This window comes from Chironomus tepperi, unplaced genomic scaffold, assembly GCF_022539635.2.
Source record: "Chironomus tepperi strain 1889 unplaced genomic scaffold, CSIRO-AGI_Ctep_v1 contig_351, whole genome shotgun sequence".
NCBI classification, from domain to species: domain Eukaryota; kingdom Metazoa; phylum Arthropoda; class Insecta; order Diptera; family Chironomidae; genus Chironomus; species Chironomus tepperi.
In genome coordinates this window covers 721,330-736,476 of record NW_027226473.1, presented here as the reverse complement: position 1 = coordinate 736,476, position 15,147 = coordinate 721,330, and the positions used below count along the sequence as shown (strand labels likewise).

Sequence of the window (15,147 nt, the reverse complement as noted above, 5' to 3'; positions counted from 1 at the left end):
CGGTAAATGAGCAAAGGAAGCAAAATTAAAAGGACAGTAAGCAGGTGCTTGCAACAATCAGCAATTTTACAGATAAAATAAAAATTGCTTAATGAGAAAATTATGCAAAATTATGCTGTAAAATTAAATGTGTTCATTGACGCTCTGACAAATGAAATGGAAGATAGAGAAATGAGTGCAAGGGTTGTAATGGATTTTTCGACCTAATTTTATTTATTTTATTTATTTCTACTGTTTGTTTTGTGAGAAAAATGATAGGATGATGAAATGTGCAGAAACAAGCAATTTTCATTAAAGGTAATGGATTGAAGCTGATTGTGGAATGAGACTTTGTGAATAGAACATTAAACAAAACAAATTGAAAGTCAACAGTTTTTATACGCGATGCATGTCAAGGTTGGTATGCTAGATGAGCATGGAATTGTAGGATTTAGAAGTTAAATTAATGGTATTAGCTGGATTAGAGGGAAATAAAAGAGAATTTAAAGAAATGTTTGAAAAAGTAACTTTATTGGTTTAATATTGAACTTGTTGTGATGCTTAGCAACAGATCTTAGCAAGTTTGTACTTTATAGTCCACAATAATCAGTAAATTTAATTAAATACATTCTTTGAAACTTTATTTCAATTTTTTGTTCACAACTTGTAAACACAAAGGGTGTGAAACTATGTTTGTCAAACTTAACGAATTTAATTTGAAAACTAAAAGTCCGTTAAATTAGAAAATGAATTTTACTTCAAAATCAATCTTAGAAGCCATTGTAATAAGAAGTTTAAATTTTAATTAATCAAATCGCAGTAACCAAAGCTTTTGAAATTTCATCAACTAATCTGATCAGCAGATATTCAAATGTTGACGACGAAGTGACTGTATACTTAGTGACTGCCACTTGACAAAAACAACCAGCTTTCTCAAATAGCTGCAAAAATTCAAAAATAAACCTAAACCTTATCAAAATTTACACAAAAGTTGACTTGATTGAGCACAAACTCAGTAATGAACATCATCACTATAAAATTCAACTCTCATTTCTAAAATTCATCGCAAGATCTCCAATAAACAAGCAAAAAAAATCAGCAACAACAAAAAATTTTCATCCATTTGTTGATTTACTTTCTGATTGAAAACGAAACTACTCATTTATCCGAGCATATGGGAAGAAGTAAATCACATCTATAAACAGCAACATTCATGCCGAGATTCAGCACACAGAAAAGAAACAAAAAAAAGAAAAAAAATAATTTTCGTGATATGCATGTAACAGAGTAGATAAGTCTAGGTCTGTATTTTCCACACATCATCATCAATGACATTAAAGCATACATCCTCATTCTATCAAATTACGATTTCTCGATTGGAAAAATTGATTTTCGATTCGATCGTTAAATTTTCCCTTCTTCTTACGGCTGCTTTTTTTTACATTCTTTTCACAATTCATTGAAAGTCGTAAAAAAGTTTGTTTTTATGGCACTGCTCTTGTTGAAGCGTACGAAAATTCAATTCATTTTAGTTTTGGTTCTTGCTTAGCCGACACAAAAGAAATGTCTGAAAAATGCTTGATTACGAGTAATTGAAAAAAAAGTGATCATCTTTATCATTTTGACGACAATTCTGTGCTATTAAACCTTTAAAGGAGGATGGAAAAAGGGGGGAAAAACAGGTGATTTGGATTGATTTATCTGTTTGCTGCATCATTGGGTATGGATGTCGGTTGTTTGGTATATTGTAGAGCAGAATTAGAAGTTGACTTGAATGTTGTATGGTGTCGAATAGGCACAAGTCGAAATTTTCATACAATATTTAAATGGACATCTGTCTCTGCCGTCTAGTACTGGTAAAGCCCTATTTTAGAAGTGGTTTCCTAGCTTACATATTTACTTCCTTCGTTTGCCTTATGGAGATGATCTTGAAGATTTGGTGGATACTTACAGAGTCAATTGTGAACCCTTATCTTATCAACAGGACTCTATATAATGATCTATAGATCGGTCTTTGGTGGGAATTGAACCCACGTACTCACATAAGAGTGATATAGATACCCAGTCTGTAGCCTAACCACTCGACCACAGAGACCTTACGCTTGCACTGACAGCTTTGCCATTATATGGCTCGATACTCCAGATCCCACTCTGCTCAGATATCTCACTAATCGATAGGATGGAACTTGAAATTTCACTTGTAATTATCCTCATTTACCCGATTTTATTCCCATGAACAAGTTCCCAAAGAAGTTCCATTCCCTTGAAACTAAGAAGAATTGAATATTATCGTAGTACAGGATCTACCTAAGTGTCCCTTAATCGACAACGACTAAATCAAACGACTTCTTTGACATCCGTCATCCTTAAATTGAGCTCTAACCTCAAAAATGTCATCAAAAAGTGCACCTTCAAACGCTTTACACCAGCTATAACTGACCAACAACAAGTAAACAATATAAATGTTTATGTCAAATCCAATTCACATCCATAGAGCCTGCAATAGATCGAAGACAACTTTAATTGTGCCATAAAAATTCCAACCGTTCTGTTTATGGCCGTTCAGTACTTGTGAAAACAATAAACAACAATAACAGCACAAAAAAGCACTGACGAGGAGGCAATATTTAGGATTTAAAGAAACAGTGAAGCAGGTAAAGTGGTGCCATAAAGTGTTCGCCTTATTTTATTTGCAATAATTTTCATTCCTTATGATGTAAATGATTCTTATTTAATCGCTCCCATTGCACGTAATGGACTCGTTTATTTTAATGTTTCCATTTTTTTTTATTTACGTTTAAGCTATAAACAAATTTCGTTACTGTCTCTCACTTTATCATTTACTGGAATGTCAATAAGATGAAGAATATCGTGAATTAACCGTATGACATCAGCATGGCTGTTTTATTATTTGTCAGGCACGGATCCCAATCTGAAATCTGATTTGGTTCATGGAATTAATTAAGAATGCACGAAAATGTAGCTGCGGGGTTCTTACATTGTCATCTTGGTGAAATTGGATTAACACTAGCTCGTATGTTCTGGAAAATGAGAATATTATTGAGGTTAGAAATGTAAATAAATAGAAAATGATGTTTATAAAGGTGTAGATGGAAGTGTGAATGATATATTGTGTTGTCTAGGTAGTTACGCTATAGGTTAAACAACTATGTTGTTGCAGTTCTGTTAAATCAAGGATATTAAGACACTTAGCTCAAGGCAATGGCTTTAATGACAATTGTACAGCTTAGAGGAGTAATACTTAAGAGTTGGAGATGTCAATGCTATATTTGGATTCTAATCTAAGCTGCAAAGTGCATTCTTGGCACAAAATGTGATAAAAATGACTTCAGATCATTCCAACTTCTCTTAGACATTTTGTCGAAAACACTACGACGTAGATTTAGTCAAGAGCAGTGGTTGGCAACCTGTGTGTCGCGGCTCGCTAGTGCTCCTCCCACTACGGATGCCTTGTCCGGTTTTGGCAATGCTACAACGTAGATTTAGTCAAGAGCAGTGGTAGGCAACCTGTGTGTCACGTCACACTAGTGCTCCGCCCACCACGGATGCCTTATCCGGTTTCGGTCGAGGATCATCACCAATGTCTGTCACGATCTCAACAGGTTGCCCACCACTGCTCCAGAAACTATGCAGCCTAGATAAACCATTGCCATAAATGCCATAAAACCCTTGACACACCACTGCTTGCTTCATGAAATATCATTAAATCTAATAGAAGTGATATCGACAGTATCAAAATAAAATAGCACTCAAACTACATCTCAACATTGAAACTCAAAAGTAAATCCATAAAAACTGAAAAGCAATAAGAAATTCCAACGAAAAAAATCAATAAGAAAATTCCTTACACAATCGTCCCAGCAACAGATAATACAAGTTTTCTTGTCAGATAGAAAAATTTCATTCCTGATAATGCAATTGTATCGTGTGCAACTTCCTCATTGAATCTTTTCACTTCAATACACCAATCCTCACGACAAACGGATCGAAATACTTCGAGAGGTTTCTTTGATGCATCATTGATACCAGCTGAATATAGTGATACGGCTAATGTTCTTCCGATTAGGTATGATAATGATATCCAGAAATAAAATGTGTGGGCGAATGTTGGCTTTTTGCTGGAATTGAAATAATTGGAGGTTTTTGTTATGATTTATTGGATATTTAGTTTGACACCCCTTGGATTTGACTACTTAGTTTGATACCCCTTGGATTTGATTATTTAGTTTGACATTCCTTTTGGATTTGACTACTTAGTTTGATACCCCTTGGATTAGCTTACTTAGTTTGATACCCGTTGGATTTGACTATTTAGTTTGATGCCCCTTTGAATTTGATTATCTAGTTCGACATCCCTTTTGGATTTAACTATTTAGTTTGATACCCTTGGATTTGACTACTTAGTTTGACACCCCTTTTGGATTTGATTATCTAGTTTGATTCTTATTTTGGATTTGACTACTTAGTTTGATACCCCTTATATTAGCTTGATTAGTTTGACACCATTTGGAATAACTTGCTTAGTTTGGTACCCCTTGGATTTGACACCCCTAAGATAAGCACATCCATCAATCTCAAATCTACTCACTCCAAACTCCTCAATAGCTGCACACAAATGAAGAACAAATTGTTAGAAATTGATATTAAAATAATTTTCGACACAGCCTTATCCACAACAGCTATCAATCCAACAATTTCACGATAATAAACTCGATATTCCGACCATAGTTCCGGACTAATTCCTCTTCTTCCTTTAATTTTTCTCAATTCATCATTCAGTTGCTCAAATTTTGACGTTAATCCAATACTAATGATGATGACAAACAAGTCTGTGTAGCTCCATGCGAATGTCAGTATGATGTTGAAAAATTTCGTCAATGATCCCAACCATCCACTGTATGGAAATATGAGCCATACTTGTGGATAATTTCGAAAATAAAATGCTTTAATGGGATCCTTTATTGTTGGACAATTATTCGCACCATGTGCTCCAACTGTGATCGATAAAAGATGCTCACCTAAATTGCGATGATGAAAAAAAAATACAGGAAATGATTAAACGGATCTAGCGCATATAATCGTGACAAAATATCCACACTTTTGTGGAATATAAATTTGATAAAAATCGACCCGACTTTTTTCTAAAGAACCATTAGTCTTAATTGTTTGATGGCGAAGCAGGCCAAATGCCACAAGTTAATGTAGACTGGCTCGTGACTGGGTATCATTAACTGTCGCATGCCCGTGAGACGTGATTCAAGCATTTAATTGAATGTCATGTCTGTCAATGAAGAATTATAAGTAAAGCATGAAGAGGTTTTTGGAAAGACGAAATTTGATTTTTTATTCCTGGAAGGAGCAGCTGGTTGGGAATATTAAATTAGTCTGTTGAACAGATGTAGATAGAGAAAGAGATATTGTGAAGCTGCCTTTTTGAGTGCATTTGACTTGATAAATTGAGTAATCAGCAGAAAATTGGATATAGAGCAAATCTGGATCTTGAATCAAAGCAGGGCTGTTATTTGGGTATTGGAATGACTGAATATGAGAGTAAGATGTAAGGCATTAGGATTAAGATTCAAAATTCAAGCTTAATTCCAATTTCCTTTCCGAAATCTAAATCCTATATTAAAGCCTCTATCCAATTTCCTTCAATATTAGCACTGTTTTCATTGTTTTTGAGGATATACAGAAGATGCCTAGCTAGGTATATGCTTAGATGATACCAAGGTAAATACCAATGCAGCCATGAAAGAGACAGACACCTTTCAAATGCTCCTTATTGTCAATTATGATTGAATTCATTAAACTCAACATCATCAAGTCATCCAGCCTCATTTAGACCATTTCCCCAATATTTCCTCAAATTATGCTACAGATGCTATGCAGTGCTATGTGGAAATCATTGATTTCATTAAGGACATAGACATTCTATAGATACTTTGGAATCATACAATAGATCATCGATCGCAGTGCCAATTTGCTCTGTCTGTGCAGTCATTACTGATAAAGCCAGTCTTAATCCCTTCGGCATGCATTTATTTGCATTATTTAAGATTAAATCTTGACTAAATCTGAATTATATTCACTGGTTCCAACCCCGAGCAACACAGACATCAACTAGGTTGTCATTTTGAAGCTGCACAGGGTATTGAGTCTATTTGGACGCTTTAAGGACTCCGTACTCGAACATACAATGAGTATGCTCTCAAAATTGAGCATTTTTAACTGTATTCATTGACTATACACCTCACTAAGCTCAATTAAGTGAGTATTCACATTGAATTTTAGGAACACAGGACTCCATATAGACTTCCACTTCTGCTTTGTGTCACTCGGGCACTAAACGCAATATAATCCACAACATAAACCAATATACTCACTCATTGAGCTGAACAGAATCACAAGTGAAGCCATTTTTATCTGATATGCCATTTTCTGTTTATCAAATTGATATTTTAACGGTGGCAGGAACTTCTCTACTCGATACCAATTGACAATAAGATCAGGCCACTTCCTACCCAACTCAAGGAAGCATATAATCGCCATTAAATTCGTGAATTCAAAGGTAAAATTTATGAGCTTTCCAAATTCCAATTTCGATGTTGCAATCCAATGAACAGTAAGGCTGAGACTCAGCATGCATCCAACAATATAGATAATGGAAAATAGAAATCGAAATGAGAAAATTTTGAAGCGTAATTGAGAAGGATTTTTTTCTTTGATACCATAAACAGGCATGATACCAAACAGCTGTGCAACAGCAAGTATACTCCCAACAGCTTCATGAAATGTACCATCATACATATAGTCATCTCTCGTACCACGCGTAGGCAAATGAAATTTAATCGCATTGAAATTTATTGATGGAAATTTCACTAGGAATGGAAATAAAATCATGTAAATATTGGCAAATGCCTTATCCGATGATGCCTACCTGACTGTACACGTATTCGTTTGACATTTTCTTTTGTAATGAAAATTTTGTCTGTAATTCTCTTCTTTAGTGTCATAGCTGAGTGTTGAAATCAAAATGACATGACTTTTTTTTTATTGTCATGCTTTACACACATACTTCATGTCTACAATTTACATTATTAAATGACAATTAAGTGCAACTGCAAATATTCCCATTGGCTGAACAAACAGAACTGAAATTAAATATTTAAATAAGGCACATATAAAATGTGTCACAGAATGTTGTGGATTATGACTTTTTTCTACATAAATTGTGACTTTTATTTTCTTTACGGTAATTAATAAAATGGCACCAAAAGCTACTTAAAGCGTGCATGTTGTCAAATTTCCCGCCTTGATTTCACGATCGTAAAATTGTACAAGCACCAGCTCATAAGTCCTAATATTTATGAAGAATATTTTCTTTGTTATTGTCAATGATTAATGGCTGAATAATTCTAATTAATGTCTTCTTACACTATTGTTCCAGTCAGCTAGGAATGAGATTAGAAATAGAAATAGAAATTGGAATGAGATAAAGATTATTTTGTTTGAGGCAATTGATGATGGTGGCTAAAGCGCATTTTTTTGCATTTATAGACTTATGTCAATCAGTTAATGATTTATGTCAATAAGGTAATATTTGACCCTTGAGACAAGAGTAGTGCAACTTATCGTGACATATGTGCATTAAAAAGTATTGTGCATATAAAACAGTAAACTTTAATGCATTCATGAACACCAGAATTTGAAGTCGATACGAATTTTTTATCGAGTCAAGGCGACTTTTGAGATCTGCAAAATTCAATGACAACAAGCAATATGTGGCCCTCAAAATGGACCAAAAAAAGTCATCACGAAGTCGGCAAGACCCAGAGTCAGACAATCCGAAGTACAATAACCCAAGTGACACAAATAAAGAAGGCTCCGCAACGTCTGACAATCATTTGTCCTAAAAACCATGGCGGAGCCTTCTTGATTTGTGTCGCTTGAGAGACTGTACTTACTGTACTATTTATATAAATTTATTAAGTATAGGGCTTGTGGAGTATCTGACCCTTGGAAAAGACATCTGTACATCATTATAACGATTTTTCATCAACACAACTACGTGTTGGTGTTCTAGCACGTGTGTTGTGTCACTCAGGATAGATTGTGTTAGCTCTAATCAGGAAAAATAGCCCGAGTGGGACTCGAACCTACAATCCTAAGATTTACCGTCGCATGCTTCTATCACTGAGCAACTCAGGGTTGTTAGGGTTAGTGGAGCAAAAGTACACTTAAACCTTCGTTTTTTATCTTGTGCTCATTACACAGCTCTTAACGGTGTATTGAACCACAACATAAATAAAATATCAACTTTAAAGTCAGTCAGCCAACAATTTATAATTGTCATAATGAGCAACAACTAGTAACTCTCCAAGAAAACTTCCAATAAGTTACAACATTAATCAATTCCAATCCATTCCCAACTCCATTCATAAAATTAATTCAATAAATTTTCACAGCAAAAAAACAAAAAAAAAAAAAAATTAACTAAATTAAAATAAATTACCGTCAATATTATTTGTTTTGTCATCCAAAAGAGTCCCATGCCATTTAATGCAATTGTCGTTGATGTTAAAAAGTTCTGGAAGGCTATCAAGTCTGATAAATTACTTCCGGTTGATACTTCGTGCAGAATCTTTATTGTTCTTGATGATTCGTCATTAATCTTCGAACAGAAATAGCAAACGGCAAGTGTTCGTGTACAGAGGATTAAAAGGAGAATCCATGGGACGAGACTTTCAATACTCTTGACTGAAATACTTTATAAAACAAGTCATGAGTCATGAATTTATAATTAAATTAAAAAATGTTCATTAAAAATTACTTAAAATTTAGCAATAATGTGAAGCATATGAAGTACAAATTCATTCCGAATGAGAGGAGAATATTTGGTCCCAGAAGTTTACTTGTGACAAGTACATGCTCATGCAATTTTCTATATAATGCAAAGTGTTGATTCCAAAAAGTTTTTGATGTGTTCTGTGGATATTTGACAATTGAGTGTTGAAGGCAGTGTTGGGAATTGAAAGGCTTTGTATTTGGTCATGGGGATAGACTGTGGATTTAGCTGACGGCGATTATTGACGATTAGGACCTCAAGCAGCAAGTCATCATCAGGTTACAAACTGTTGAGACACAGGTCCATTAGAGATACAGGGCATTAGAGACAAAGGTCGCTAGAGACTCAGGCCGGTAGAGACACAGGCCGTTAGTGACACAGGCCGTTAGTGACACAGGTCAGTACAGTCACAAGCTTGTAGAGACACAGGCCGAAAACAGGCCGGTAGAGTTACAGGCCGGTTGAGATACAAGCCGTTAGAGACACAAGCTAGTAAAGACACAGGCCGTTAGAGACACAGACTGGTAGAGACACAGACCGGTAAAGACACAGGCCAGTAGATGCACTGACCGTTTGAGATTCAGGCCGGTAGATTCACTGGGTAACTGGACGGTAGAGACACAAGTCGGCAGCGACAGGCCGTCAGTGACACGGGCCGATAGAGACACAGGCCAGTAGAGCCACAGGCTAATTGATTCACAATCCGGTAGAGCCACATGCTATTAACTTCACAGGCCAGTAGAGACACAGGCCATTAGAGTAACAGGTCGACAGAGATACAGACCAACCACCAGCTTGCCAACTACTGCTGCCAACACCATTACTTACCGTTGCATTTAATAAAAATTTTTCATTTAATTGCTCAAAATCTCTATGAAGTATAATCCCAATGCACATAATGAATAAGTCATTAAAGCACCAAGCAAATGTACAGCAAAAGTCAACAAAACAAAAATAGAATCCAAATGCTATGTTGTAAGGAACAACTTTGAATTGCTCAGCATAAGCAATCTCAAAAACTCTCTGATCAAATCTCTTTGCATGTGCATCGTCGGTACATGCTGTGATTGTTCCATTGAAAAGTTGAAGGATGAAGCTTACGAGTGCTAGGAACAAAAAACTATAGAACCATTTAAAAATTTTAATATTTATAGCTTTATGTTTTATATCTGTAATGAATAATTGTTGGAAATTATTGTTTAATTTGTTCCAGTTGCTGTAAAACTTTTGCCATTTTTTGGATACGAATATGAAGTTTAAGTAGATGAGAAGACTGAAGTTGTAGTAGACGAAAAAGCCTGGAAGTAGTAAAATATTTAGGAATTATTTAAAAAGATTTGAAAATTTCAAAAATTTCAAAATTTCAACTTTAACTTTTTCAACTTTTTCAACTTTTTCAACTTTTTCAACTTTTTCAACTTTTTCAATGCAAAGTTTTCAACTTCCAAAAACTTTTTCAACTTTTCAACTTTTTCAACTGTTTCAATTTTTCAACTTTTTCAACTTTTTCAACAGTTTTTCAACTTTTTCAACTTTTTCAACTTTTTCAACTTTTTCAACTTTTTCAACTTTTTCAACTTTTTCAACTTTTAACTTTTTCAACTTTTTCAACTTTTTCAACTTTTTCAACTTTTTCAACTTTTTCAACTTTTTCACTTTTTCAACTTTTTCAACTTTTTCAACAACTTTTTCAACTTTTTCAACTTTTTCAACTTTTTCAACTTTTTCAACTTTTTCAACTTTTTCAACTTTTTCAACTTTTTCAACTTTTTCAACTTTTTCAACTTTTTCACTTTTTCAATCAACTTTTTCAACTTTTTCAACTTTTTCAACTTTTTCAACTTTTTCAACTTTTTCAACTTTTTCAACTTTTTCAACTTTTTCAACTTTTTCAACTTTTTCAACTTTTTCAACTTTTTCAACTTTTTCAACTTTTTCAACTTTTTCAACTTTTTCAACTTTTTCAACTTTTTCAACTTTTTCAACTTTTTCAACTTTTTCAACTTTTTCAACTTTTTCAACTTTTTCAACTTTTTCAACTTTTTCAACTTTTTCAACTTTTTCAACTTTTTCAACTTTTTCAACTTTTTCAACTTTTTCAACTTTTTCAACTTTTTCAACTTTTTCAACTTTTTCAACTTTTTCAACTTTTTCAACTTTTTCAACTTTTTCAACTTTTCAACTTTTTCAACTTTTTCAACTTTTTCAACTTTTTCAACTTTTTCAACTTTTTCAACTTTTTCAACTTTTTCAACTTTTTCAACTTTTTCAACTTTTTCAACTTTTTCAACTTTTTCAACTTTTTCAACTTTTTCAACTTTTTCAACTTTTTCAACTTTTTCAACTTTTTCAACTTTTTCAACTTTTTCAACTTTTTCAACTTTTCACCTTCTTCGACTTTTTCACCTTTTCACCTTCTTCGACTTTTTCAACTTTTTCAACTTTTTCAACTTTTTCAACTTTTTCAGCTTTTTCAACTTTTTCGACTTTTTCAACTTTTTTGTAACTTTTTCAACTTTTTCAACTTTTCACCTTTTTCGACTTTTCAACTTTTTCAACTTTTTCAACTTTTTCAACTTTTTCAACTTTTTCAACTTTTTCAACTTTTTCAACTTTTTAACTTTTTCAACTTTTTCAACTTTTTCAACTTTTTCAACTTTTTCAACTTTTTCAACTTTTTCGACTTTTCACCTTCTTCGACTTTTTCACTTTTTCACTTTTTCAACTTTTTCAACCTTTTAACTTTTTCAACTTTTAATATTTAACTTTTTCAGCTTTTCATGTTTTTCAACTATCTGCAATGACTTGTTGGAAATTATTGTTTAATTTGTTCCAGTTTTTCAACTGTAAAACTTTTGCCATTTTCTGGACGAATTGAAGTTCAACTTGAGGAGGCTGAAGTTGTAGTAAACGAAAAAGCCTGGAAATAGTAAAAAATTGGGAATTATTTAAAAAGATTTGAAAATTTTAAAATTTCAAAAAGTTGAAAAAGTTTTAAAGTTTTTCAACTTTTCAAAAAGTCACCTGAAAAAGTTGAAAAAGTTGAAAAAGTCGAAGAAGGTCGAAAAAAGTTGAAAAAGTTGAAAAAGTCGAAGAAGGTGAAAAAGTTGAAAAGGTTGAAAAAGTTCGAAGAAGGTTTTGAAAAAGTTGAAAAAGTTGAAAAGTTGAAAAAGTCAAAAAGTTGAAAAAGTTGAAAAAGTTGAAAAAGTTGAAAAAGTTGAAGAAGGTTTGAAAAAGTTGAAAAAGTTGAAAAAGTTGAAAACTTTGAAAAAGTTTCGAAGAAGGTTCAAAAGGTGAAAAGGTGAAAAAGTTGAAAAGTTGAAAAAGTCTGAAAAGTCGAAGAAGTGAAAAAGTTTTTCAAAAAGTCGAAGAAGGTGAAAAGTCGAAAAAGGTGAAAAGGGTGAAAAGGTGAAAAGTTGAAAAAGTTGAAAAGGTGAAAAGTTGAAAAAGTTGAAAAAGTTGAAAAAGTTGAAAAAGTTGAAAAAGTTGAAAAAGTTGAAAAAGTTGAAAAAGTTGAAAAAGTTGAAAAAGTTGAAAAAGTTGAAAAAGTCGAAGAAGGTGAAAAAGTTGAAAAAGTCGAAGAAGGTGAAAAGTTGAAAAAGTTGAAAAAGTCGAAGAAGGTGAAAAGTTGAAAAAGTTGAAAAAGTTGAAAAAGTTGAAAAAGTTGAAAAAGTTGAAAAAGTTGAAAAAGTTGAAAAAGGTGAAAAAGTTGAAAAAGTTGAAAAAGTTGAAAAAGTTGAAAAAGTTGAAAAAGTTGAAAAAGTTGAAAAAGTTGAAAAAGTTGAAAAAGTTGAAAAAGTTGAAAAAGTCGAAGAAGGTGAAAAGTTGAAAAAGTTGAAAAAGTCGAAGAAAGGTTGAGAAGGTGAAAAGATGAAAAAGTTGAAAAAGTCGAAAAAGTTGAAAAAGCTGAAAAAGTTGAAAAAGTTGAAAAAATTGAAAAAGTCGAAGAAGGTGAAAAGTTGAAAAAGTTGAAAAAGTCGTAGAAGGTGAAAAGGTGAAAAAGTTGAAAAAGTTGAAAAAGTTGAAAAAGTTGAAAAAGTCGAAGAAGGTGAAAAGTTGAAAAAGTTGAAAAAGTTGAAAAAGTCGAAGAAGGTGAAAAGTTGAAAAAGTTGAAAAAGTCGAAGAAGGTGAAAAAGTTGAAAAAGTCGAAGAAGGTGAAAAAGTTGAAAAAGTTGGAAAAGTTGAAAAAGTTGAAAAAGTTGAAAAAGTTGAAAAAGTTGAAAAAGTTGAAAAAGTTGAAAAAGTTGAAAAAGTTGAAAAAGTTGAAAAAGTTGAAAAAGTTGAAAAAGTTGAAAAAGTTGAAAAAGTTGAAAAAGTTGGAAAAGTTGAAAAAGTTGAAAAAGTTGAAAAAGTTGAAAAAGTTGAAAAAGTTGAAAAAGTTGAAAAAGTTGAAAAAGTTGAAAAAGTTGAAAAATTCGAAGAAGGTGAAAAGGTGAAAAAGTTGAAAAAGTTGAAAAAGTTGAAAAAGTTGAAAAAGTTGAAAAAGTTTAAAAATTCAGAAATTTGCGAAATATAGCCTTAATTGCTTGTTAACTTACTTATTTTAGTATGAACATTTTCATCTCTAATTTGCGAATAGACAGCAACTGTAATCGTACTAATTATTTTAACAATGATAATTATTGAATAAAAGAATTGAAAGCTTTTTGTTTTAAAAGCCCATTCAGCCTGCCTATGTTGTCGAGATAATGATAACAATCCAAGTATCTTTCCCATCGCAATGACTATAATGAGATTATTTTCAATCAATTATGAAAATTTTGAATTTTTATCACAAAACTTACTTCTTGTAATCCTCGGCGGGATTTTGTAGCTTGTGCTTTTAATTTTCCTATAAGCACTGCCAAATTCCTCTAAAAATTAAGCATTTAGTGATGAAATTTGTTCAATTTAAAGGATTAAAAATTTCTATACTTCTCCAAAAATCTTCATCATCCATTCCTTCACATCTAATCCACACGAATGTAAATGTAATGACTGATTTTCATTCACAATATTTTTTATGTATCTAAGCGTACATCCTACCAGATTGAATGATTCAGTGAATTCCTTTTGAATGAGTGTAATACCATATCACTTAATACATAATTCATTTCCATTTCCTATACAATTCCTGTATGCATGAATGGAAACTTCTTTTTTTTACGTTATCGTCTTCCTTCTTTCTCGATATGTCTCTTGCCATAAAAAATTATTTGCATGAAATATGTAAATTGAGTAACAAAATTACACGAGTAATATGTCGACTGAATTATAAATTTGATGCAAAAATGACAGATGTGGTGTAGGTTGGAGGAAATGTGGTCTGGAATTTCGGAGAAATTTGAAATATTTTTTAGAGAATATATTTTGGATTGATGTAAGGCTTTTAGGGGGTTAACATAGAAAATTCGTGGAAAAGTTTAAAAGAGGTCTTACAAGTCTTTGCTTTACATGAACTAAGTGATTTTGAGATTTTATAAATTTCGGAGTAGGATTGCACAATTTGAGTACAAAACCGATTGGCACAAGTTTTTTATGACAATCAGTTGGCGGTCATATGACATACAAGTGACAATTTTTGTAAAAGTCAACATGAAAATTATCCATTGGACGCAATTAGCCTCAAATGATTTGTGCCAAGCGGAAAGCCCCAGGGACTAATAGCACTTAGTGCACAATTTCTACAAGTGAGTCCAGGGCACTATTGGGATTGGAATCTGTATTGGCTAGTCAACAGTTTATCATTGGGAGTGCATTAGCAGGAGGGAAGCAGACGTATAATTTATATATGGCACTCTGCCATGTAATCGAGTAACCCCCGATAGTTAAGCGGAAGAGGTATCGGTCAGAGGCTCAGTATCGAGGAATCTCCAGTACTGGAAATCGTAGGACGTGACTTTCAGTTCCACTTGAGAAACTTTAGGTTCTCAATATTATGACAGCATCAAAAATATGCAAATTGCTTAAATTTAACACCAGAAACCTGACTAGAAGACACATTATCCAAATTTTCAGGTCACACAAAGCACCAAAGGAGTTAGTGAAGACAGCGATGAGTAGGAATCGAACCACAACCTTACGATTTTCAGCCATTTGTTCTTAACTATACGATACCAAGAGCTACTATGAAAATTGGCACAATGCCAATTTCAATCTTCTATGAACAAATTCTTTGGTCTTTCCATTGATGCAGCTTCATTTGGTAGCAGAAACAACGTTATTTGGTTCTGACTGTTTTCATCTTCCTAACAGAAAATGAGTGTTGCCATGAGTATACTCAATTAATATAGTATACTCAATTAATATGTACTTATAGACAT

At 32.9% G+C, this 15,147-nt stretch overlaps 1 protein-coding gene and 1 long non-coding RNA gene across 2 annotated transcripts; one reads left to right on the top strand and one right to left on the bottom strand.

Annotated features, from left to right (window-relative positions):
- The first annotated feature begins 2,291 nt into the window (after positions 1-2,291).
- LOC139094176 (uncharacterized) lies at positions 2,292-3,088 on the top strand. Its single transcript, XR_011544754.1, has 2 exons — positions 2,292-2,633; positions 2,782-3,088. It is a non-coding gene; the product is annotated as an uncharacterized lncRNA (long non-coding RNA).
- On the bottom strand, positions 2,850-6,807 carry LOC139094175 (gustatory receptor for sugar taste 64f-like). Its single transcript, XM_070645148.1, has 5 exons — positions 6,384-6,807; positions 4,589-5,018; positions 3,849-4,118; positions 2,978-3,020; positions 2,850-2,918 (listed from the first exon to the last, which is right to left on the bottom strand). The coding sequence occupies exons 1-5, from the start codon at positions 6,805-6,807 to the stop codon at positions 2,856-2,858; spliced, it is 1,230 nt and encodes a 409-aa protein (XP_070501249.1). The 3' UTR covers positions 2,850-2,855.
- Between the last annotated feature and the right edge of the window lie 8,340 nt (positions 6,808-15,147).